Raw genomic sequence first — 26,227 nt, 5'->3', positions numbered from 1 at the left:
TGATATTTATCAACAAAACTTCCTAAATAACTTGACTTCTAGCTAACTTTGGGATGCTTCAGAGGGCCCCTGAGATATCCCAAAGAGCTATTAAGCTACCTGGGTTCATTGGACATGTTAAATTACATGGGAATTACTGTTAAAAGGGTGAAAAATCTCTTCAGGTTATACTGTATGGTTGATGATACTAACATAGATATTCTAAAATTATGTGAAATTCATATAGATCTGATATGCCCTGATAAAATGTAGTCAGTTATAATTCTAGTTATCATATTAAAGTGTTATGACCAGGTTTCCTTGTCAATTGCAATAGAATCAGATTTTAAAAATGCCTTCTATGGTTTTACTCTCATGCCTTTAGAAGAATGCTGCTAGTTCTTCAAGATTTATGTAAAAGACTTTCTAAGATTAAACAGATAAACCAATTTTGTTAATTAACAGTAAGTTGATACCAGACTGGAATTTGGTCTTTTCTCTGTTTAGAGAACAAAATTTTCTTAAAATGCAGCTTTTGAAAACAGATTCTTAATTTCTTTGCCTTTAAATGATCTATATTTGGTTTTAAAATCTCTTTTTTGTTTGTTTGTTTGTTTTGTCTTTTTTGGTTGTTTTTTTTTTTTTGGTTTTAAAATCTTTTTGTTACTTTGGTAAAGTAAATAAACATTATTTAAGATTATGCTACATGTAGACAAAGCTCATTCTGCTTCTACAAAAAATAACCCCTCATGGTTAGACTTTTGCTATCTTGCTGTCCTTAATACATGGCAAGAGTCTGCTCTTAAATCAGGAAATTAAAAATGGATAAACAACAGCTGAAAATCAAAGAGCCAGGGTTATGGGAAATCCAAGATGGCCACTTGGCTTTTCCCGGCTCCCTGACAGACCTTTTTTATTTGATGGGTTAAAGCCTTCCCTGGCTACAGAGTTAATGCCCTTACAATGAGTTCTCCAAAAAAGAAAAAAATATATTTCACTAAATATTAAGTTCTAGTTTTGTTAATTAAGGTCTGTGCTTACTAAGACTCACCTCTGAGATAGTTCCTTGTTATGTTATATTGCTAAAATTTTTAATTAAGTTATTAAAAAGAACACTCTAAGATTGTTCTAAAGCTTATCTCAGTAACCAGTCTTTAGATAAAGGTCAGATGCTCCATGATATACAACCAGATTAACACTTGGCTCATTTAACTGAGTCAGATGACCTGGAGTATACCGGGCTATACCCAATGAAAGTTTTTGACTTAAATTCTTGCTTGTGACCTTACTAATAAGTTCTAGCTATATTATTTTCCATGTAGCTTGTTTCAGAAGATTATTTCTTACGTTACCAAATGTGTGACTGAGCCTGTGATAAATGCTGATATGCAGTTCCATATAAGACCAATAATCATAATAACATAACTCTAGATATGGGAAGAAGCAACAGGAGGAAATATTTTCCTGGACCAAAGGGCTAGTAAGACAGGTATAGTCCAGAGACTTTTGCTATTTACAAGGCCTGGTCCAGTGACAACACATTGAGTGGCCTGTCAATGGAATCTTTGTTAGACCAGGGAATGAGCCTTCCCAGCACCACGGGACACAATGACCATGAAATGCCCCCCAAATATGGTCAAATATGACTATGAAGGGGCCCTGCTGACTGGAAGCTGGACCTTGCCAACTGCCTCTACAAAGATTAAATCATGACCACTATAAGATGCTGACCTTCCTCACCCCCTTGAAAGGAGTGCAGGGTGGAGACAAAAAATAAGGCACTCTGCTCTGGGAAAACCCAGAAAAACAGGCCTTCAGATAGTCAGATGTTTTCAGGTAAAGATTTTTATAAGTACAAATTCTTGCTTCTTCTCATACCTAGAGAAACACTAATGTCACGAACCAATGTCTGGACCTGGTTCTCCTAGCTAGCGCCTCAGCAGCTTTCCTACTCCTATTAATCTTTGGGCCTTATATCTCTAACTTTCTTGCCAAGTTTGTTTCTCCAAGTAGCAGTACAAGAATATTCCCCGGCTAACGCCCAGACAGTGCTAGAACAAGCTGCCTTATTCTGCGGACTTTCATCGCCCTCCGTAAATGCACCCTGAGGTCCTCGGGCTGTTCTCCCTTTGAGATCTTATACAGGAGACCACCCCCAGTGATTAAAAAAAAAAAAAAAAGCTCAAGAGAGACCACCAACAGTTAGCTGACCTGGAGATGTCCTGATACCTCCAGGCCCTAGGAAAGTCTTCCGCCACATCGCCCGAGAAACCTGAGAAAGGACACCCATTCACTGGGCAACTGGGTTCACCCCCATCAGCCAGGAGACGAGTTACAGGTGTCATCCCTTGGATCCACCCCACCAGAGTCAAGAAGGCAGCGGCTTCCGGTAATGAGGACACCTGGAAAGCTGTTCGGGGCCCCAAAAACCCGCTCAAGGTCTGGTTCCAAAAACAACGACCCTCACCCACGAAGGACGCTGAGCCCTGCTCTAGTCACTCCGGGAGCTGACTAGTCAACGCACGGCGGAAGCTTGAGGATCCGGCTATCAAAATATCAATGGATTTTCATTGTTAACCCTGGCTCTATCCCTGATTGCTATTATTTCTGTGCTCTTTGCTACAGGACTAGCTTCAGCTGCACCCCAGGACTGGGATTTGGGTCAGAAGCTGCCTTTATCTGTCTGTTATCTCACTGTAGTAGGAAGCCTCATTCTTACTAAAAGTCTCTTATGATCGATTCTGCCTACTAACTAAACTGCCCCACAGTATAGCTGACCCCCCTTCACGATGGGCTCAGTTGCTACAGCTGTGACAATCCACAGACAGGGAGAAAACGTTTTGCTCATGTTCAGTTACCTGTTACGTGCAGGCTGTTTGCAGTCTTTGGGTGGCCCTTGCCGTAACAGATGGTGCTGCCCCCATCAAGGCCATTTCTTTCTTTGTGGGACAGAGGCTGACAGGTAGACACCTGTCAATTAGATGGGTATCTGCACCTTAGCTTTCCTCACTCCCCAGATGAATATTGTCCCTAACACCCAGACTCTCACCGTATCTCTGACAGCACATACATGCTCAAAAAGAGCCATCCAGTTTATACCCTACTAGCTGGTCTGGGAATCCCGGCTGGGGTAGGTGTGGGAGTAGGAGGAATTGCTTCATCAACCGCCTTTTACCATACACTATCCAAGGACTTCACAGACGACACTGAGAGAGTGACCAAAGCTTTAGCGGTCTCACAGGACCAACTCGACTCCCTGGCTGAGGTGGTTTTTCAGAATAGGAGAGGGCTAGACCTAGTGACAGCTGAAAAGAGGGAACTCTGCCTCTTCTTGAATGAAAAATGCTGCTTTTATGTAAACTAATCAGAAATAGTCAGGGACATGGCCCAACAGCTAAGGGAACAAGTCATAAAAAGGAGGAAAATACTAGCTAATTCCTGGGGTAATTGGAGCAGTATCTGGAGTTGGGCATCGTGGCTTCTCCCTTTAACAGGTCCTCTCTTCACGCTCTTTGCGGCGCTCTTGCTTGGCCCTTGTCTTCTCAATGTTATTACCCAGTTCATAACCTCTTGGATTGAATCCATAAAGTTACAAATGGTAAGAACTCAATATAGCCCCCTAAACGATGGGGAGCTCTGCATGTCCTACCAAACCATGAGATGATGCTTTCTACAAGTGATAGAAGCTTCAAGGGGGAGAACGAAGAGGAAAAGATAAAAATTTTACATTACCGCCTTCTCCTTCTGCCTCTGTAACTCAGCTTGCCCCTTGCAAAATCTAGATCGCGTAGGTCACGTAGTCTCAGAAAGTGGGGACTTGCAATACTAGGAACTGGAGTTTATCTCACTCACCCTTGTCCTGCTCTTTGCAATCACCCAGCCCCTGCAAACCTGCTTAATCATGTCTGCCTGTCCAGGTCAGACATCCCCCTCCCCATCTTGACCACTGTTCCCGCACACTGTTCCCTTAGTTTAAACCAGACTATTAACAGCTAGTGTTGCCCACTACAGTCTGTCTATAAAAACTCTGTAATCCCTTTGTTCTGGGCCTAAAGCTTGGAGTGTTAACACCTCTGGGCCCACCAGTGTAATAAACCTGATTCTCCAACTCTCTGAGTGCAGTGCTTGCTGTCTTGAGTACTGGTTTCTGCAAAGCTAGAGCCCCTGCCCCTAGAGACCCCGCCCCTGGAGGCCCCGCTCTGCAAGGAGAGAAGCCCCCATAGTGAGAAGCCTGGCCCCACAACTAGAGAGTAGCCCCTGCTCACCGCAACTAGAGAAAGCCTGAGTGCAGCAGTGAGGACCCAGCCAAGCCAGAAAATAAATAAATAAATCTTAAAAAAAAAAAAAAAAAAAATAGAAGAAGCAGCAGCATGGGGGCGGCTGGCAGGGAAGGCAGTGCGTGTTTCTTCTCATGCTCCCTCTGACGGGCCCTGGAGGCTGACCCAAGCCGACAGGGATAGACAAAAGCCTCAGCTTTCCAACCAGCGGACCAGGAAGCAGGGGGAGGGCTCTGGGAGCTGCGAAGGGGTCAGGGAGTTGAGGAAGAGGACGCAGCTCCAGAAAGGGCCCCTGGGCAGTCAGCTCACCCTCCAAGCTGTGCCAGCCGGGCGGGACCCTGAGAGAGTGCCCCAGTCTGAGACCTGGGGAAAGGCCAGCCCGTGTCACAGACCAGCCGCTGGGTGGCGCACACGGGCCAGGTCCGAAAGCACCTCAAAGCCTCTGAAAGCTGAACTCGGTTGGATCCGCAGTCCTGGGAAGCCTTCAGCACGTGAAGCTCTTGACTGCCTGACATTAAAGAAGTAGAATCCACAGTTGAAGACCCCGGGAGGAAAGTGGTGGAATTGCGCTGTATGTTTGTGGTGGTGTTTGCAAGAAATGATGACTGCATTAAAAATTCATCAAAGTATACATCACAAAAGAGTGAGTCTTACTCTATGCAAAATTTGAAAAATAATAAGAAAAAGTTTTCAACTCGGCCCTTTCAATGTACATAGCTTATTTTATCGCAATTATAGCTCAATAAAGGGCTTCCCAGGTGAGTAAGTGGTAAGAATCGCATGTCAGTGCAGGACACGCAGTTCCCATCCCTGGGTCAGGAAGACCCCCTGGAGAAGGAAATGGCCACCCACTCCAGTATTCTGTACATGGGACTCTCCAGGCAAGAATACCTACCACCTAGTCACCTGGGATGCCACCCACTCCAGTCTTCTTGCCTGGAGAATCCCATGGACAGAGGAGCCTGGCGGGCTACAGTCCATGGGGTCACAGAGAGTCGGGCATGAGTCAGTGGCTGAACAGTAGGACACCTCGATAAAACCATTGAGAACTAAAGGGAGGGAGACAGAGAACTGGTGTTCCCTGCAGTCCTGCGCACCCTCATCCCTTCATACGTTCTTGGCTGCAGGCAGAAGCAGCCGGGCGCACTGGACTCCCCCTCCTCCCAGGAGAACCCTCAGGCCTCGGACATAAATGCACACAGAAGCGGCTCAGCCTCCTCCTCCCCACGGCTCCCTCCCCAGAACTGGCTCACCACCGCGCTGCTGCTCCTGCAGACTAGCCACTGCACCTCCAAGCTCCCCTCCCCTGCAAGGCCCTCGGAGGGTGATGGGAGGCAGGAGGAAGACTCGGGGGGCTATGTCTTTGGAAGGCTAGTCCAGAGGGGGAAGCCTTAGCCGCAAAGAGATCAGTCTGAGGACTGGAGTCACAAGGACTTTCACAAGGAATTTCATTCTGAGCATATCTGAGCACCTAACGGGGCGGGTAACTCTGCAAAAGTGCATTGGCTTTGAAAGCCAAGAGCCGAGTCGAGATAGGATGGAGATGTGCGTGTGACGATCCTGTGCGTGGAGGGGACGCTGGAAAGAGAGCTGGGGATGCTGCTCAGAGAGGAGGGCAACAAGGACAGAGTCTGGGAGGTGCAGGGTGAGAGGCACAAGAGCGAGAAGAGGGACTCAGCCGAGAAGAGAGAGGAGACTTCCCTGGTGGCCCAGTTGTTAAGAACCCGCCTCCCATTGCAGGAGACACGGGTTTGATCCCTGATCCGGGAAGATCCCACATGCTGCAGAGCAGCTAAGCCCGTGCGCCTCAGCTACTGGGCCTGAGCCCTAGTGCTACATTCTTCCCGATCACAGACCAGGTCTCCCGGGCTCTGCAGCGCTCTCCTCCCAGCCCCGCCGTGCACGCCACGCTGTTCAACTGGCCGCCTCCTCAGACCCTCACACACACTTGCAGGGAGATCTGGGGCAACTTGGATGCTCTGCAACTCCCCAGCCACGGAGGACACGTTATCACACCCATCACACGCTCTAAAGGACAGCAATTCATGAAACTGGGAAGTAAGAGCAGAGAAACATAAGGGAAGTAGATGAGAGAAACTAAAAACTAATGATTTGGACAAATAGAGGGTGCTTTGCCTGTGGGCTCAGTTCAGGTCCCTGGAGAGCAGCTGGCACTGATGATCCACAGGCGGGGGCCCAGGGGCAGGACCAGGTGGCTGCTCCCAGTCCTCCAGGTGAGACGGGCTGGGCTTCGGGAACTGGGACCCGCCAGGCTGGGCTAGGACACAGAGAGGGTCTGTGCTCGGGCGTAAACAGCAGGCCCTATCCATTCATCCATGCACTTATTTTTTTAAAGAAAGGTTAAAACATTTGTGTTCTCTGACAGGTTCTAAGTTAGGTGTTGGAGGAAAAAACGAAAATGAGTAACATGAAGGAGATCTGTTTTCTAGAGTACCGTTTCTCAATGCTGGCAGATAGATGGGTAAGAAGACAGAAGGGTGGGTGGACAGATAGGTGGATAGACAGAGGCATATGTGTATGTGTGTGTGCATGAATGTGTGAATCTCTGAGCTTTATTTTTTAATGTTTATTTATTAATCTGGCTGCATCGGGCCTTAGCTGCAGCACAAAGGCTCTCCTCTGCATCATCGGGATCTCTCTTCACGGCGTGGGGGCTCCAGGGCGCGCAGGCTCTGTAGTTGTGGCTCAAAGGCTTAGTTGCCCTTCTGCATGTGAGATCTTAGTCCCCACCAGGGATTGAATTTTCATCCCCTGCATTGACAGGCAGATTCTTAACCACTGGACCACCAGGGAAGGCCCTGAGGCGCTTTTAAAGAGCACAGATGCTCAGACCCACACAGTCAAGGTAGGGCTCAGCATCTGGGTCATTTCAAAGCCTCCACAGCTGGTCTGGACTTGGAGCCGAAGCTGAGAACCCTTCCTTTAAAAAGAACTCAGAGGGCGGGGAGGAAGACAGGCAGCAAAACCAGGGCGGGGTGGGGTCTCGGGGTGTCCCTCAACCCCGCACATCAGCTGCCTGAGTTTCTGCTCCAGACGAGCCAAAGACCAGCCCGTGGTCCAGAGGGACGAGTGTGACAGATGAGACAGGAGGCGGAAGCCTGGCGGCCCCTGGAAGAGACCCAGTTAACTTCGGAACCAGAGAGCCCTTAGAAGAGATGCTATCTGAGCCAAGCCTGGGAGGATGGGTGTCAGGGTCTGACTCCTTCAATCGGAGAAGAGAGAACATTCCAGGTGTGGGAAACAGCTTGTGCAGAGGTGTGGACACAAAAGAGCACGGTGTTTAGTGTGAGGGTGTGTGTGTCTCGTTCACCAGAGGGTGTGTGTGGGTGTCGTGTGTCGGGGAGGCAGAGCTCTGGGAAGTCAGGAGAACAACCTCCCCAGCTCTTGGCTTCGGGACTGACTGAGCCTGTGGACTGCGGGCTGGAGGGGAAGGAGGTGTTGCCTGAGAGCAAAGGGTGGAAGAGTTTCTGGAACGAGGGTACGGCTAGTGGTCCACAGGATGAGGAGTCTGCAGATGCTTCTGTGTTGGGCAGTTAGGACCCCAGAGTGGAGCTTGACGAGAGAGGCGACAGCAAGGGAAACAGTGCAGGGGAGTAGAAAACAGTCGGGACGTGGGATTTGAGGACCCCGGGGCAGAGGGCAGAGGCTCCTGGTCAGGCCCCGAGGAAGGTGCCGAAGCCCGGAGCAGCGCCCAGGCCCACCCGGGGCTGCAGGAAGGAGGAGATGTGAGTTGGGTTCCTGTTTTCCAGGCTGCTTCTGCATCCGTGGTGTTGGTGAGCAGCCCCGAAGGCGGTCTGGGGACAATCGAATGTCACTATGACCTGCAGTGGGAGAGCTACTTGAAGTGGGGGTGCTGTGGAGAGAACTGGGGCTCCTGCCAGATTCTCATGAAGACCACCAGCTCAGAGAAACTGGTGTGGAAGGGCTGAGTGTCCATCTGGGACAATCATGGGGGCACACGCCCACCGTGACCATGGAAGGACTCAGGAGAGGTGACACCAACCCTGCTGGTGCGGGACCCAGAGAACCGGGCCTGACCTGGGCACCAAGTCTACGGGGCCGTCCCCCAGGTAGGAACTACCCTCCTGTCCTCCGAGGCCCTGGTACAGACCCGTGGAGGGTGCAGAGCTCTTCCTCTCTCTGCCCAAGCGGGGGGGTGGGGGGAGCCTTGAAACTCACCTGAGACTACACGTGTGCCCATGCTTCCACGTGCCTGTGTGTGCACACACGTGCATGGAAGGGGGTGGGTAGATTTTCTGGAAAGCTTGAAAGAAAGTGTGAACCTGGCATCTCTGCACATCTCCATCTGTTGTCATCCGGGGGACCAGACTCAGCTCAGACAGGCTTGAATGAAAATCAAAAAGATGCAAGAGAAGGCCAGGGTGGTTGATCGGAGGTGCTTAGACCGAAAGGTTCTTAATCCCCGGGGGAGAGGGGCAGGGGTGGAGAAGGCCAAGGGGAGCTGCCCGGGTCACCCTGGGAGCCACGCTCTGCTCTTTGTGTTCAGCAAGAAAAGCAACACCCTCCCCGTCAACAACATTCACGACAGGACCTGTGACCACAGAAAGAATTGATCTTGTGACAGCAGACACACCAGCCAGCCGGGCTTCCTCGCTTCCAGCCCCCCAGAGCGTCAGCAGCAGCCAACCCACGGCCCTGAGCAGCGTCCTCACCAGGCAAGCAGAGACAGCCTCCTGCAGACCTTCCCCAGGGCTGCCCGGTGGCTGCTTCCCTCAGGGCGCTCAGTCAGGACCCCCGCATGGCCCCTCTGATGTCTCCTGTGCAGAGAGGAGAAACAGTCATCTGTCCTGGGCTTCCCCCTCCCCGTTTATGCCTCTGAGGACTGACAGAGCTACTCACTCCCTGCGAGGAACCAGAGCAAAGTTCTCCAGCTGGGCTGCAGGAGGCAAGGCTGTGGTCTCCCTCTGACCTGCCCCCCAGACCCAGAGAAGCAAAAGGAGGCATGGCGGGGTTCAGCCTCGAGTGTGCCAGAAGGGAAGCACTCTGGGTGAGCTTCCTGTGGCTGCTGTAACATCGCCACAAAACTGGTGGCTTCAGTTCAGTTCAGTTCAGTTCAGTCACTCAGTCGTGTCCGACTCTGTGACCCCATGGACTGCAGCACGCCAGGCCTCTCTGTCCATCACCAACTCCCAGAGTTTACTCAAACTCATGTCCATTGGTAGCTTAAAGCATCACAATTGTATTATCTCCTAGCTCTGGAGACCAGAAATCTGAAATAAGCCTCATTGGGCTAGAATCAAGGGGCTGGCAGGACTGAGTTCCTTCAGGGGCTCTGGGGTAGCATCCACCTCCTTGCCTTTTCCAGCTTCTAGAGGCCACTGTGGGCTTCCAAATGGGCTCAGTGGTAAAGAATCCACCTGCCAATGCAGGAGACACAGGTTCGATCCCTGGGTTGGGAAGATTCCCTAGAGGAAGAAATGACAACCCACTCCAGTATTTTTGACTGGAGAATTCCATGGACAGAGGAGCCTGGCAGGCTACAGTCCATGGGGTCGCAAAGAGTCGGACACAGCAAGGCAACTAAACAAGAGGCCTCTGCATTGCTTGGCTCTTGGCCCCCTCCAGCTTCAAAGCCAGCTATAACACATCATCTTCCCCACATTATGTTGCTCCCCTCTCAAAGTCAGTGGATCGCCAATCTTAAATCTGTCTGCACGATGAGCCCCCCCGCCCCTTGCTGTGTAATATAACACATTCACAGGTTCTGGGGGTTGGGACATCTTTTGTGAATGTGCACATGCTCAGTCGTGTCCCACTCTCTGTGGCCCCATGGACTGTAGCCCGCCAGGGTCCTTTGTCCTTGAGATTCTCCAGGCAAGAATACTGGAGTGGGTAGCCATTTCCTTCTCCAGAGAATCTTCCTGACCCAGGGACGGAACCCTCGTCTGCCACACAGGAAGGTGGATTGTTTACCACTGAGCCCCCTGGGAAGGGGAGGGCCATTAATCTGCTCGGGAGGGTCACAGGCGTATGCTCTGGTCCTCCTCTCCCCAGGTGTCAGGACGTCCCAGGAGGGAGTGGGGAGCTAAGGTTCCTGCTTTCTCACATTCACAACATGGGAGAGAGGCGTGACAGCAGCCTGAAGCCCCCTTCAGAGGTCAGCTCTCTCATCAAAGGGCAGCATCTCCCCCTCACGCTGCCCCAGTTTCCTCCCAGCACAGCCTGGTGCCCACAGGCTCCCATGGTCAAGGTCCAGTTTCTCCCTGGGTCCTGCCTCCCAGAATCGCCCTCTCTCATCTTCCTCCCCTGCTACGGTCCAGCTTCCTTTCTCGAGGGTCCTGTTGCTTGGAGGGCTCTCGTTTGCTCGGTAATGAGTCTGAAAGGGACGAGGTTATGGGAGATGCTTCACGCCCCGCTTCTGTCTTGCTCATTGCTGTGGGGGGTTGTCCCGTGGAGCCACAGAACGCAGGGCTTCGAGAGAAGCTGGAGAAGCCCAGGGCAGTGGGCAGGGGGCGGAGGGAGGGGAGGGTGGGGCAGTCCCTGAGCTGGGACGGGTGAGAAGAGCACAGTGGGTGAAGGGCTATTTTAAGGCTGGCATTGCAGCGTGCCCTCTCTCTCTCTCAGGAAAACGGGTAGTGACTACATGACTCACCACGCTCAGGGCAGATGGAGGCAGAGACCAAGGCTGGCGTGCTGGGGGAGGCGGTGCATTGCGGGGAGAGGGGGGGTCCTGGCACTGCTTGTGGGAGAGGGGATCAGACCCTCTTCTGTACTGGGAGGGACTATTCAGGGAGCAGAGACAACCAAGGGCCCAGCAGTGTAACTAGACCAAGTGTCAGATATGTGTTATGTGTACATATATGTAACACAAATACATTATCGTGTTAAATATTGTATATTATGCATATATACAGAATCTAGAAAAATAGTACAGCTAAACCTATTTGGAGGGCAGCAATAGAGACACAGATATAGACAACAGACTTGTGAACACAGCAGGGGGAGCAGAGGGTGGGACAAGTTGATGGAGAAGCATTGAAACACACACATTGTCCATGTTAGTCGATCAGTCGTGTCCAACTCTTTGCGACCCCATGGACTGTGGCCCACCAGGCTCCTCCATCCATGAGGTATCCCAGGCAAGGATACTGGAGGAGGTTGCCATTCTCTTCTCCAGGGGATCTTCCTGACCCAGGGATCAAACCAGAACCCAGGTCTCCCACTTTGCAGGCAGATTCTTTACCACCAGCTGAACCACCAGGGAAGCCATTAGCATATGTAAAACAGATAGCCAGTGAGCACAACCCAGTCTCTGTGACAACCCAAGAGGGGCGGGATGGGGTGGGGGTGCGAGGGAGGCTCAAGCGGGGGGAGACACATGTGTGTCTACGGCTGATTCACGTTGCTCTATGGCAGAAACCAACACAACACTGGAAAGCAATTACCCTCCAATTTAAAAAATACGTGTGTGTTATATGAGATATTCCTTCTTATATGCACTATCTGATGGGGGCCAGAGCAGGGACAGACCCCCTCCCAGGAGAACCGAACAGGTAAAAAGCCAGGTTGATGGGACAGAGGAACCTTTCTCTGCTTCTAAGAGGTGACATTAGATCTGAGCTTGGACGACGGGCAGAATTTACCAAAGGCAACACAAGGTGGCCAGGCAAGCTGAGGCCGAATCAGAAAGACGGGATAGGGTCTAGACTGCGGGGGATTTGAGGAGGATCGTGGAGGAGCAGTCACAGGGCGGGATGGTAACAGATGGCAGAGAGTGCCGGCCCCCCGTGCCGAGCCTGCAGGGAGGCCCTGAAGGCTTGGCCCTTGAGCAGAATGGCTGCGCCCCTCGAGGAGACTTCCCCAGCAGGGACGCAGGCTTGCCCCTCCGTCACCCAGGTCTGAACTCAGGGACGGGGGAGAGAGGCAGGGCCCGGTGCTCCCCTAAAGACGCAGCTCACTCCTGTGACCCGTGCCTCGTAAGCGTCCTCCTCTGCAGCATCCGCGTGGTGCTCTTGAGCTTCGTGAAGGTGCCCCTGCTGGGGGCCTGCTGTGAGCTGCGCCGTGGCTGAGCAGGAGTCTGGGGCAGCCCAGGGGGCAGTGAGCTGGGCTGAGCAGGAGAACCGCAGCGCGCTCACCGCCAACACCCGCCCGCCTGCCAAGTGGATGGAGAAGAAGCTCCTGACTTCTTATCAGAGAAGGAGCGGTGATTCCAGTCCCAAAGGAGATGAGCGTTCCTGCTGCGGTGAAGATCCCTTTCATCCTGGCCCCAGAAGCCTGATGGGGCCTCTCTGCCTCCTGCAGCCCCTGCCGCAGGATCAAAGAGAGGAGGGGAGATGGTGTTCCCCTTACACATGAGGTCCTCAGAGGACCCTGTGATAGAGCGGGGGTGTCCTTTCAATGCCTCCGTCCCTGTGACTCTAGAGGGGGGCAGCTCTTCCGAAGATAATTGACTAAGACCTTGTTCAAGGCTCCTGGCCAACAATGGGTTTCAAAATTCTAGACCCATCGGTTTACATAAAACTGGAATTAAACTAAAAAGCTTTGGGACTTCCCTGGTGGTTCAGTAGTTGGGAATCCGCCTGCTAATGCAGGGGGACACCAGTTCGATCCCTGGCCCGAGAAGACCCCACATGCCTCGGGGCAGCTAGGCCCGTGCGCCGCAGCTCCTGAGCTCCAGAGCTGGAGCCCCACAGCAAGACAAGCCACTGCAATGAGAAGCCCGTGCACTGTGATGGAGAATAGCCCCCCTTGCTTGCCATGACTAGAGAAAGCCCGCACCCAGCAACAGAGACCACATGTGGCCAAAAAAAATAAACAAAAACTATTCTTTAAGAAGCTTTAACGAGTGTCTAGATGGGCAAAGACCCCCCACCATGGGCCGGGTGTACAGGGGTCCACCAAGCCTACCTTCTGTTGCATCCATACCTCCTAGAGGAAGAGTGGCCTGAACACAGATAATTGAAGATGCGGTTGGTCCAGAGCCCAGCTCATGTGTTTGTGAGCTGTACATTTCTGCTGTACATTTCCTATTAAAATCTATGGATTTCCTGTGCTCCTTTGAGATTTTGTTGGGACACTATTTTCATTTTTTTTGTATGAGAGGATGACCCATATGTTCTAGAGGGTGTGAAGTGACCCTAAATCAAACACAAGAGTTAGAACATATCTGGCAGTTGTGACTTGGCAGCAAGTAGAGGGAAGAGACCTAGAAGATACCTTTTTATCCCCTCACGGAGGTCGTGATTAGACTCCCTACATGTAGATGCAAACTGTTAACTGATGGTTCTGCTAGTGGTATAGTCGCTCAGTCATGTCTGACTCTTTGCAACCCCATGGACTGTAGCCTGTCATGCTTCTCTGTCCATGGGTTTTCCCAGGTGAGGATACTGGAGTGGGCTGCCATTTCCTCCCCCAGGGGATCTCTAGGAGGATGATAACAGGGAAAGCATTGGAAAACATTGCTCCAGGCTATGATCGGGGCGGTCCCAGTGCACCCAGACCCGGGAGGGAAAGGAAGCCCCAACCCTTAATAGGAGAAGCATCAAGGAACTTTGAAGTCATGCTTCAAAGCTGCCACACACAAGTCTTGATCCAGCACCTTCACATCACAGATAAGAACAAGGAGACATGAAGGGTGAGGGCCCTGGGTGCCCAGTCGCAGAGCCAGGTAGCAGAGTCGAGTTTGCCCCTGGACCAGCATGCGTCTGGCTCACCCACCATCCCCACAGATCCATCTGCGCTCTTGAGAAGGTCAGTTCCCAAGCCTGCTGAGGGCACCATATGGCCCTAGGCATAAATACCACGCAGGCACACGGTGTTCTGAAATTCTCTGCTTTGCTCAGAAGTCACAGACTGTACCCATAACCTGCATGGATTTACGGACATGTTTCATTTTGATCATAGCATTTTATTAATGGAATCTGTTGCCTGTATGTGAACATGAGGGATTTCACTTCCAGCTTCTCTCTTTATTTGCCATGCCATGCAGCCTGTGGGATCTTAATTCCATGACCAGGGATCGAACCCACACCCCCTGCTTTGGAAGCATGGAGTCTCAACCACTGGACCCCAGGGAAGTCCCCCAGCTTCTCTGCTAAAAGCAGTGGACCCACAATGCCACATCCTCTACATGGCATCAGAGTATTTTAAACCTTCCCAGGGCTCCCCTGGGCCTCCAGGACACCACTAAAACTTGAAGATTGGAAAGGAAGCATAAAAGTGTCCCTTTTTTCAGATGACATATAATTGTCTATGTAGAAAATCCCATGGAATCTACCAAAAACAAACTGCTCAACCAATAAATGAGTTCAACCAGATCGCAGGATATAAAATCAATACACACACAAGAGAATCATATTTCTAGATACTAACAACAAGTTGGTAGAACATAAAACACTATTCCTAACTGCTTCCCCCCAAATAAGAAATACCTGGGTAAAAATCTAATGGAACCTGCATAGCATTTGTGTGCTAAAAGTTGCAAAATGCTGATGACAGAGGTCAAAGAATATTTAAATAAATTGAGAGATACACCTCATTTGTGGATGGAAGACTCAACATAGTAAAAATGTCAATTTTCCCAATATTGATCTATGCAATTGCTTGTTTATTGTCTTGTGTGCATGCGTGCCCAATCAGTCCAGTCATGTCCGGACTCTTTGCAACCCCATGGACTGTAGCTCACCAGGCTCCCCTGTCCATGGGAACTCTCCAGGGCAGTGGGTTGCCATCCCCTCCTTCAGGGGATCTTCACTGACCCGGGGATCTAACCCAAGTATCTTAGTGTCTCCTGCATTGGCAAGGAGGTTCGTTATCACTAGCGCCTCCTGGAAAGCCCCCAGTCCCTCCTAACTGCAGGGGCTTCAAAGACTCTGTCCTTGGCCCTGAACTCTTCCCTTGATGATTCCCCCTCTCCCCGGGCTCCGGTTTACTGCCCCACACATCTTCCCTCCAGCATCAACACTATAACCCACATCTCTAGCTTTCTACTGTTCCTCTATGCCTGGTAATCCCAGTCTCATGGAGAAAACCAAGCTCTGTTTCACCCTAGCCTGCTCCTGATTTCCCTATTTCTCTCAATGATGCCTACCTTTCTAGTCTCCCAAGCTTGACATCTCTGTACTCCCAGACTCTTCCTTTCAGACTATCCTACTCATCAGCTGGGTAAGCCTTCCTAGAACACATCCATGACTCCAGGTTGATCTGCTCAAATTCATCCAAGTGTCTCCAGTCAAAGCCTGAGTAGAAGTTGGATTCTAAATCCCTTCAACACACCCCCACCCTAGTTTTCCTAGGTCTTCCTAGGTTTTGCAGTTAAAACTGCACTGCCACAACTTCATCCCACTGGAATACGAAACACACAGCCACCATGGGAAACTGCGTGTGAACCTCACACTCCGCTGATTGGTCTTCTCGGACTATTACAATGAGTATTTTCTGGCTCCCTGTTTTCACTTCTGCTATTGCTGCTCTGAATATGTTCCTTCCCCCCAGCTCCCCAACCCCACCTTACCACCCCACTCGACTGAAAGTGTATACCTCCTTTAACATCAGTCTCAAATATCACCTCCTCCCCCTGATCCAGCCGGTGTGACACAATATTTTCCCCTCTGATGTCATGAAGCATCTCACCTGTGACTGCCCAGTGGCCCTGGCCAGCCCTGCCTGCACTCTACTGACTTGTGAGTTTATCTTCCTTAGAAAGTGCATTGCAAGCTCTCCTCTTGTCCATTATTATGCTTTCTATACCACTATCTGTATATTTTACGGTCACGATTAGTATGTGCCGCTTTAGAACGAGGTTTTCCTTCAGCCGAGTCTGGGGCCAGCCCCAGCTCTCCTTGAGATGCCATGAATGTCCACACCCTTATGGGAGACACATCAGAGCTTAGGTTCAGAGAGCAGCAGCCCTGCCGGAGAACTCAGTGCTCAGAGGAGCTCTCAGAGGAAGACGGTCACTACGGGTGCAGAAAGGTGAGTGGAAAGGTTGACAGACTGTGCAACTCTTGCCTGCCAACTTCAGGGAGGGAGTGATGGATATGCGTCCAAGAACCAACCAAGCACTCCCCTGGGCTAAGGGCGCCTATGGTTATGGTGGCATTGCGTGATCCCAACGTGGGGAAGCATCTCCTTCCCTCTGTGTCCCGTGCCCTGTGCTTGGAGCTATGTCTGCCTCTTCTGCAAAGACGGTTAATTGTTGATAGACGGTCTCAACCAGACTTCTCCTAAACTGGATAAACCTGGACTCTCCATCGACTCTGTGCACGGGAGACCCTCCAAGTTAGGGAATTACCGGAGTGATATTAGAGGTATCCACTGCCTCCTTCTACCATCACTGCTCCAAACAGCCACAGAATTGTAACTCGAAGCTGCTCAGTCATGGCTGGGCCAGACAGAGATGCACTCAGCCAAGTCAGACACCGGTCACAAGGACACAAGAAGGCTCGAAGCCAAAGAGGCATTGGAAAAGAGGAAGAAACCCTGAGCTCACACGTCAGCAGGCAGCTGCATGAGCAAACTCTGTCAGGACTAAACTCCCTTGGGATTGTCCCAGAGGAGCGGATGGAGTCCTGTGAGCCCAGGACTGAAGCTGGGAGGGGTGTGTCCTCAGGCAGCCTCCTGTCTGCAGGCAGGAGGTAGTCATTTCCCTGGCAATGCTGAACCAAGAAGCTTTTGTGCCAAGGAGAAGAGTAAAATGTCAGGCCTCTGAGCATGCAACTTCCAGAGAATTCTTGCCCTTGGGATGTGTGTGTGAGGCCCAGGAATCAGGGGATCTGGGGAGAAGAAAAGAGAACCCCCAAGCAAGGGCAGGGGTGACGGAGCCCTCCCTCACCTGAGGACTCAGAACGAGTGTCTTCTAAGATCCGGGACCCTCCCTGGACCAGTGCCCCCAGAAGACCTGAGTCCTTCCAGAATCTAGCAACTGCTGCCCCCCTGCCCTGGAGCCCAGAATCTGAAGGTCTCTCTTGTCCAGTCTGAAGAGTTGTATTCCTGGAAAGGGCGTCCCTAGGGACAGCATGCTGCACGGTGGACCTCCATGGTCAAGCTGTCTCTCTCTTCCTCCAGGGTGGCTCTGAGGTCTGTTTACCCAGAGGACAGCCCCGACCATGCCCAGGAATAGGGGCAGCTTCAGGAAGACCAGGAGCAGGAAGTGGACGTTGCTGAGCCGGGACCTGTGGGAGACATGGTGTCCGGAAAGGAGCTGCCACCTCTGGAGGACCCAGGACCCTTCCTGCCCCACCCCCACCCCCATCCCCGCATCCTGACACTGAAGCCTAGATAAGGTGAAGGCGCTCAGTTTTCTCCAGCTCTTTGCAACCCCGTGGACTGTAGCCCACCAGGCTTCTCCATCCATGGGATTTTCTAGGCAAGAGTACTGGAGTGGGGTGCCATTTCCTTCTCCAGGGGATCATCCTGACCCAGGGATCAAACTCGGGTCTCCTGGATTACAGGCAGACGCTTTACCATCTGAGCCACCAGGGAAATTCCTAGATAACTCAGGATCAAACCTGGAAGAGACCCAAGTCAGGGCCACCCCTCTCTGGGGTTCCTGTCATCATTCCTGCCTCAGGAACTGCCCCTGGGACTCTCCTTAAGGGGAGGGAATGGAACGGAGGGAGAGGGACCAGGCAGCGCCTGCTTCCAGAAGCGTGCGTCCAAACTCAGCCTCTCCATCCCTTTCCTGCACACACAGTCCTCACCCACACTTTAGAGACATTGCCCCCCATTCCCTTCAGGGTCTGACAGCATCACAGCCCTTCTGGGTATCTTTGGAAGGAGGAGACAGACCCAAATGTCAGCCTGGAACCAGCGCACCTCCCACAGAACCCCCAGGCAGCTCCCGGAAGCAGAATCTCTGGTAGAGCAAAGACCTTTAGCTGAGAGCCTGGGCTAGGGGCTGCGGAATCAGGCCCCTGCATCCAGAGCCCCGTAAGAAGGGAGACGGGGAGGGTAGGGATGGGAGGAGGGGCTTCAAGTCCACCTGAAACCAGCCTCCATCTGTGTCTCCGCAGCTGCCCCTGGGGGAAAGGTTCACAGAACGGGTGCTATCCTCCACTCTACAAGCAGCTTTGGAGAATATAAACATCAGAACCAGAGCTGGAGGGAAACCCAGCAGACGGTGAGGTACAAAGGTCATGGCATGCTGCCAGCCCCCACCCCAGGACCCCTAAGGCTGCTGACCCTCCTTCCCCATGGTCTCCAGGCCTGCGGCCCTTACCCTGGGCAGTGGTTCGACGTCTCCTTGATGCTGAGGTTCTGTCCATCATTCACTGTCGGGAAGGTAGCCGGTACAGCCGGACAGGCGATGCTCCCTGGGGTGGTACTTGGCACTGGAGATCAAAGCATGCCCCAGGCATCACTGTCTCCCCAGTCCCACACTAAGCACCCATGTGGCTCTGATGTCACACAGAATCATCCAGTGACCACTACTTTCTACTGAAGCGAGTCAGTGTGTTCAGGGGTCTCTGCCTCTCTGTAAGGGCAAGGGTGGTGCCGTGTGGGGGGTACCTATGCCCCCCAGCCCACGCCAAAGCTGAAGGGTCAGCTGCCTTCCTCCCTGACTGCACCCTAGGCTCTTCCCAACACCAGTGAGACAGAGGACAAGACAAGACTCAGGACACTGTTCGTTAGCGCCCATCCTTGTCCGCAAGCCCACTCTTCTCCCATAAGCTCTGCTGCTGGACCAAGGGGAGCTCTTACCTGGGGAAACAGACACCTCAACCTGGACCGAGGGGTCCAAGGACAACACGTCCAGGATCCAGACAGTCTGAATTCGACACCAGTAGGATCCAGCGTCGTTTATGTTGAGGTTCTCCAAGGTCACTGTGAAGGTCAGGTTATCCGCATGGTCTCTGATGGACACGCGGCCGTTCCTCTTTTCTTTCTCCTCTCCTTCAGTCTCCACAATCTTGCGACACGTTGTGCCGTACTTTCCTCGGCACCAGTATTTGTTATGCCCCTTGTATGCCTTCTCGTACTGACACCGGATACGCAGAGAGCTCCCCACGGTGCCCGCCACAGAGCCGGGGCCCGTCAGCGACAGAGAGCCTGGAAAACACAAGCCAGATCCCAGGACTCCGTCCCAAGAGGCCCCATCAGCAGCTCTTTGCTTGAAGTCCAAGGGGAAAGTTACCAGGGAGGCGTGGACCACTCCAGGCTCGGGGATGGGGGCCTGGAGAGACACCTGGATTTAAGACCTAAGCCAGAGGGTCTGGAGACGGCGGGCAGCAGGACCAGTTCAGACCTCTGCCCGGTGACCCAGACACGCTGCCTGACTGCACGGGTACCCTGTCCCTGGGAACACGGGGAGTCTGACCACAGCAGGAGGCGGGAGTAGAGAGGGCTGGCAGTCCTGCCCTGTTCTTTTTTGTTGTTTGCTTGCTTTGTTTTAATTTAGACTTTTTATTTTCTACTGGGGTATAGCTGATTAACAACATCAGGATAGGTGAACAGGAAAGGGACTCAACTGTAAATACATGTGTCCATTCTCCCCCAAACTCCCCTCCCATCAGCCTGCCCCGTAACATTGAGCAGAGCTCCCTGTGCTACACAGTAGGTCCTCGTTGGTTTTCCATTTTAAATACAGCAGTGTGTACATGTCCATCCCAAGCTCCCTGAGTATCCCATCCTCCCATCAGGCCCTCCTGGCAACCATAAGTTTGTTCTCAAAGTCTATGGGTCTTTTTCTATTTTGTAAGTTCATTTGCATCATTTCTTTTTAGATTCCATATATAAGGGATGTCATAGGATATTTCTCCTTCTCTGACTTGCTTCACTCAGTATGACACTCTTTAGGTCCATCCATGTTCCTGCAAAGGGCTTTATGTCACTCTTTTTACTATCCTGCCCTGTCCTTAACCCTGCAGCCTCTGCCGGCATGAAGGCATGAAGTTTGGTCGTGTAACCAAAATACTTCCCTTTGGAGTAAGATTTCTGCACCCTGGGTGTTTTGTAATTCAAACTATTTCTTTAAGAGTACAACTTCTTGGGATTTCCCTGGTGGTCCGCTGGTTAAGAATCTGCCGTGCAATGCAGGGGACATGGATTTGATCCTTGGTCAGGGAACTAATATCCCAAACGCTGAAACGAAGAACCTACACACTGCAACCAGAGTGTGTGAGACACAACAGGAGACCACACCTGGCACACCAAAGCCCTCACGCGCCACAGCTGAGACCTGATGAAGCAAGCAGTCTTTTTTAAAGAGTATAACTTCTTGTTTACTCTGCTCTCCACATGTTCTCAAGGGAGAAAAGATAAATCTCTGGCTCTCATCACAGACCCTCAGATTTAGAAGGTGGCTTATAAGATCACAGCCCAATTTTCTACCTAACCCACAAATATGTCAAAAGCAAATGTTCATGAAATATGTTGACAAGTGATACCAAGTTACTGGTGTTTGAATGAGGAAGCCGGGTTGGATTGGGAAGGAGCTGGTAGGTCTAAGTTAAAGGTAGCATCCCTTGGGTTGGGTTGCATCATCTTGGGTTGGCCAGTGAGCTCACAGAGGTTTGCTAAATTATATATGATTAACATAAAAGAGGGCCTTCTATGGACCAGTGATGAGAAGGCATTCAGCCAAGACCAACCCAATCTGGAAACCAGAAGTTAACAGAAAAAAAGAAGATTCTACTAATTCCAAGAGAGTACTCTCCTCTGTCCTGCTAGAATGTGCCTGAATGCAAGATTAGCAAGTCTTACGTGGGACTATATAAATTTGTGCGTGCATTTTTTTTTTCTTTTTTTTTTTTTTATTAGTTGGAGGCCAATCACTTCACAACATTTCAGTGGGTTTTGTCATACATTGATATGAATCAGCCATGGATTTACACGTATTCCCCATCCCGATCCCCGCTCCCACCTCCCTCTCCACCCGATTACTCTGGGTCTTCCCAGTGCACCAGGCCGGAGCACTTGTCTCATGCATCCCACCTGGGCTGGTGATCTGTTTCACCATAGATAGTATACATGCTGTTCTTTTGAAATATCCCACCCTCACATTCTCCCACAGAGTTCAAAAGTCTGTTCTGTATTTGTGCGTGCATTTTTTAAGGAGAGTGTTTGCTGGTTGCTTGAAGTTCACAGGAGCAAGAGTCGGAGAGCAGTGAGTTCAGAATGGAAACAGGAGGTGGTCAGCAGAGCAATCTGCAGGTCGCACCTTGAGCAGTTTTGTGAATATCACAGGCTTTGCTTTGTTCTAGGTACCCCGTGGGAGTCGGAAAGAGCCCTGGGGATGAGGCTCATCTGGATTTAATTTTCAGTTCTTTCACTTACTGGATATGTCACTAATCCCTTCACAGTCTTATCTGTAAAGTGGGAATGATATTAACTGCCCTGCTTGCGTCAATTACTCAGAGGGGAACGGTAGGAAGGTTCCTTAAAAAACTAAAAATAGAGCTACCATGTGACCCAGCCATCCCACTGCTGGGCATATGTCCAGAGAAAGCCATAATTCAAAAAGATACACACACCCTAGTGTTCAGACAGCAGTATTTACAACAGCCAAGACACGGAAGCAACCTAAATGTCCACCAACAGAGGAATGGGTAAAGATGTAGTACATATTATATACACAATGGAGTATCACTCATCCATAAAAAAGAATGAAATCATGCCATTTGCAGCAACATGGATGGGTCTAGAGTTTGTCATACTGAATGAAGCCAGTCAGACAAAGACAAATACCATATGATATTGCTTATATGTGAGATCTGAAAAATGGTACAGAGATAGAGTCACAGATGTGGGTGACAGTGTTATGGTTACCAGGGGGAGAGTTGGGGAAAGGATAAACTGGGAGGTTGGGATCGAAATATACACACTACTGTATATAAAATAGATAGCTAATAAGAACCTACTGTATAGCACAGGGAACTCTACTCAATACTCTGGAAAAGAACCTAAAAGAGGATGGATACATGTATATGTGTTGCAGGCAGACTCTTTATTGCTGACCACCAGGGAAGCAGCCTGCAAAGCAAGAGACCCAGGCTCCATCCTTAGGTTGGGAAGATTCCTTGGAAAAGGGAATGGCTACCCACTCCAGTATTCTTGCCTAGAGAATTCCATGGACAGAGAAGCCTGGTGGGCTACAGTCCACGGGGTGGCAAAAAGTCAGACACGCCTGAGCAACTTTTACTTATATCGTTATGACTGATTCTCTTTGCTATACACGTGAATGCCGTACACAGCATTGTGAATCAACTGCGATCCAATACAATTTTTTGAAAAGTTGCTCAGAGGGCTAAGTTGTACCATAGGTTTGAAAGTGTTTGTAGGTTGTAATGTGCTTAATAAATATAAGTACTATTCTTGGTCATTCTATGTTGGAATTCACTTCCTCCGTCTTCATTCTTTTTCTCTTTGTTCTGGAATCGCCCTTACCATCTTTCTTTATATCCCTTACAGCCCTCGTGGGTGCCCTCCATAAATTTAAAGTAATCACATTTTTTCCATATCGTGTTTGTAACCCCAGATGGGTGCACAGGGTGGGGGAGGGAGCTGGGATGAAAAAGAAGAACTGAAACTTAAATCTTTACAAGTGACTTCAAAGTTCCGATCTGAGCCCACGTGAAACATCAACTGCAAACGTTCTCAAGACGCAAAAATGAGGCCATAGTTCTGGAGAGTTCAGCCAGTTCCACAGAAAGAGGTGGGAAGAGGTTTCCACCTTCAGTTTAACTGCGCCCAGGCTGGGGCACTTAGACATTTTATTAGATTTAAGCAAGAAGATTAAACAAGCACTGATAGGCTGGTAAACCAACTCCCTAGAGGAGAAGCCTGATTTGTAGTGTTTGCCGGTTTCCAAGGTGTGAATACTCTAGCCCATGACTGGTTTCTTTTTCCTTTTTTATTTTTTTTTTAAACTTTTTATTTTATTTTGGAGTACAGTTGATGAACAATGCTGCAGTAGTTTTGGGCTGTACAGCAAAGTGATTTAGTTATACATGTGGAAAACATTCTACACATCTGCTGCTGCTAAGTCGCCTCAGTCGTGTCCGACTCTGTGCGACCCCATAGACGGCAGCCCACCAGGCTCCGCCGTCCCTGGGATTCTCCAGACAAGAACACTGGAGTGGGTATATATATATATATATATTATTTTTCAAGTTATTTCCCTAATTACATTGTTACATATTGAACAGAACATTGAACAGAGTTCCCTGTGCTGTACGATAGATCCTTTAAATCTCCCCCTTTTCCACCCACTTTTCCAGAAGAGTCTGTCATTACATTGGGCAGGCTCTACATTTTGTGAGGGAGCCTAACATAAAAATTACTCTAAAAGCATGAAGAAAATCCTCTAATTTTTATCCTAAACTTACAAATATCATACATTAATGCTTATATGTGGAGTCTAGAAAAAATGGTACAGACGATCTTATTTGCAAAGCAGAGCCACAGATATAGGGAACAAAGACACAGACAGCAAGGGTGGAAAGTGGGGAGGATGGCAGGAATTGGGAGGTTGAGACGGTCATGTACACATCACTGTGTATAGAGTAGATGTGAGAACCTGCTGTGGAGCGCAGGGGACTCTGCAGTGCTCCATAGTGACCTAAACGGGAAGTAAATCCAGAAAAGAGGGGATGTATGTACACATACGGCTGATTCGCTTGAATGTACTGTAGATGCTAACGCATCACTGTAAATCAGCTATACTCCAATAAAAATTGACATTAAAAATGTGCTCTCCTGCACTGTGAATGTCTCTTTAAAGATGTTCTCTTCTGAAAGCTCAACCTTTGAGGAGCAATTTGATCATGTTCTTCCAGGAGGGATTTAACGCGGAAGCAGAGGTTGCGCTTCTAGACTCTTGGTTCATCCCTCCTGACAAATCTTTCGTACCCCTTTCAACTGAGCCCTGGCCAGACAGCGCGGCTGCTCCTTCCTGAGCTTTCTACAGTCTCCAGTATCTCCACGCTTTTGCATCAGCTACTCCGATTTTCCACTCAGCTGACTCATTCATCCTTCCAGACTAACTCCCAGTCATGCTTCAGGGAGACCTGTATCCTTCCAGGAGCAGAACTGGGGGCCCTGTGTGCACGCTCATCACCATATGAGCGAACCTCTTCTATAGCAAGTTCCATGCATGTCTGACTCTTTGCGACCCCATTGACTGTAGCCCTCCAGGCTCCTCGGTCCAGGGAATTCTCCAGGCAAGAATACTGGAGCGGGGGGCTCCCCTGGTGGTCCAGTGGTTAAGAATCCGCCTGCTAAGACAGGGGACATGGATTCAGTCCCAGGGCAGGGAAGATCCTACATGCTGCAGGGCAAGTACTGAGGCTGCACGCCTCGAGCCTGTGCTCTGCAACAAGAGAAGCGCCTGCAATGAGAAGCCATGCACCTCACAGAGTGGCCCCTGCTCGCCGCAACCAGAGAAAGTGACGGAGACCCAGTGCAGCCATCAATAAATTCTTTTTTTTTAAATTAAAAAGAATACTGGAGTAGGTTGCCATTCCCCTCTCCAGGGGATCTTCCTAACCCAGGGATCAAATCCGCATCTCCTGCATTCCAGGCAGATTTATTACTGTCTGAGCTACCAGGGAAGCCATAGTTTCATGCAGTAGCGTAGTAACTTGACCCCTTCATCCAATCACGAGTCCCTGAGTGCAGAAATTGCTCTGAATTACCACTTCCAGAACAGTCCTGGTACACAGTTGGTGCTCAGTAAGTGCGTGTAGGCACACAGTGGGGCTCAACAAGTGTGTGTAGGACCATAAGATGAATGTCTGAATGTATAAAAGGCAGATGAACTGATTTCTGCTTCCCTCCCATTTCTGCTGATGCTCTGCCTCTGGCTTGAACCCAGGACAGATCTTCTACCCTTCTATGGTTCTGCCCCCTGCAAAACCAAGTTCCCAAAGGCCCCAGCCCCACTCACCTGGGAGGCAGAGAAGGAGAAGAGCTGAGGGCAGCCACATGGTCCTATCTCCCTGGCAGGTGGCCCCAGAGAATCCAGGTCCCAGCTGAAGTCTAGGTGTCAACAACAGAGCCTGGGCCACCCACCTTCCACTTGTTCAACATTCCTTTGCGTTACTTGCTCATCTACTTCCTTTATAATTTCTTAGCTACTTCCTAATTTGAAGCCTTACTTAGAAAAAGGGGAAGGGTAGCAAGAGACACTTCAGAGAATAGACAAATCAGCAAGAGAAATCTAGCAACTTTTTTGTCCGTTTAGTAACAATATGAGGTTTGGGTCATACCTTGGCCTTCATGATCTCAATCCCTAGATATAACAACAGAGGAGACCCTTTGTCCCTTGCCTTTCTCTTTCTTCCCTCCTCTCTGGCTGCCTACTTTGGTTGCTACTGTTGTTTTTGTTTTGTTTCTGGACACACCACATCACATGTGGGATCTGAGTTCCCCAACCAGGGATCGATCCTGAGGCCCCCACACCAGGAGGGTGGAGCCTTAGCCACTGGACCATCAGGGAAGTCCCTTCCTGTGTCATTTCTTCAACACTAATAACAGCCGGAGGGAGGCTATGGTCCTCACGTTATTTGATCCACCAAGAGGATCAAACAAATCTCCAGTCCCTCCGCTCTTGCTTTTATGTTGCTTTCTTCTGCTTTCTTTTTTTATTCCCCAATATGATCCTGGAGTTGTTTATAAAGTAAAGGAAATTCGAGTAAGCAAAATCAAGTGCTGGTGGCTTAAAATATATATAAAATATGACTAATGTGGTCACATTTCACTAAAATCCAATGAGAAAGTGCACCCAGTATGGTAGATGAGTCAATACAGAGACTTCCTCCTAGACCCAAATAGGAATTCTGTATAAAACACAACCCTGAAAGTTGTAATATATATAACTGAGGTCAAAATCATGCAAAGAACATCCCCAAGTGCCAGAAATGTAAAGGGAATTGAAAGCCAAGACCAAGAGTGAGACCTGATACTGAACAGCTAATGGAAACTATTAGAAATGGACAGTTCTCTTTCAGGAGGAGAGAGGCTGGCATTTAAACAGCCACTCGGGACCTGGT

The 26,227-nt window shown here is 50.1% G+C and overlaps 1 protein-coding gene across 1 annotated transcript; it reads right to left on the bottom strand.

Moving 5' to 3' along the window:
• Window positions 1-15,773: 15,773 nt before the first annotated feature.
• CD300E (CD300e molecule) lies at window positions 15,774-25,282 on the bottom strand. The gene is made up of 4 exons (XM_061144915.1): window positions 25,123-25,282; window positions 18,939-19,286; window positions 18,457-18,568; window positions 15,774-17,410 (listed from the first exon to the last, which is right to left on the bottom strand). Exons 1-4 carry the CDS (start codon window positions 25,160-25,162, stop codon window positions 17,095-17,097), a joined length of 816 nt encoding a protein of 271 aa, XP_061000898.1. The 5' UTR covers window positions 25,163-25,282; the 3' UTR covers window positions 15,774-17,094.
• Between the last annotated feature and the right edge of the window lie 945 nt (window positions 25,283-26,227).

The sequence above is a fragment of the Dama dama genome, chromosome 5, assembly GCF_033118175.1.
Source record: "Dama dama isolate Ldn47 chromosome 5, ASM3311817v1, whole genome shotgun sequence".
Lineage (NCBI taxonomy): Eukaryota > Metazoa > Chordata > Mammalia > Artiodactyla > Cervidae > Dama > Dama dama.
The sequence above is the reverse complement of the archived record's forward strand: the minus strand, read 5'-3'. Positions and strand labels throughout refer to the sequence as shown.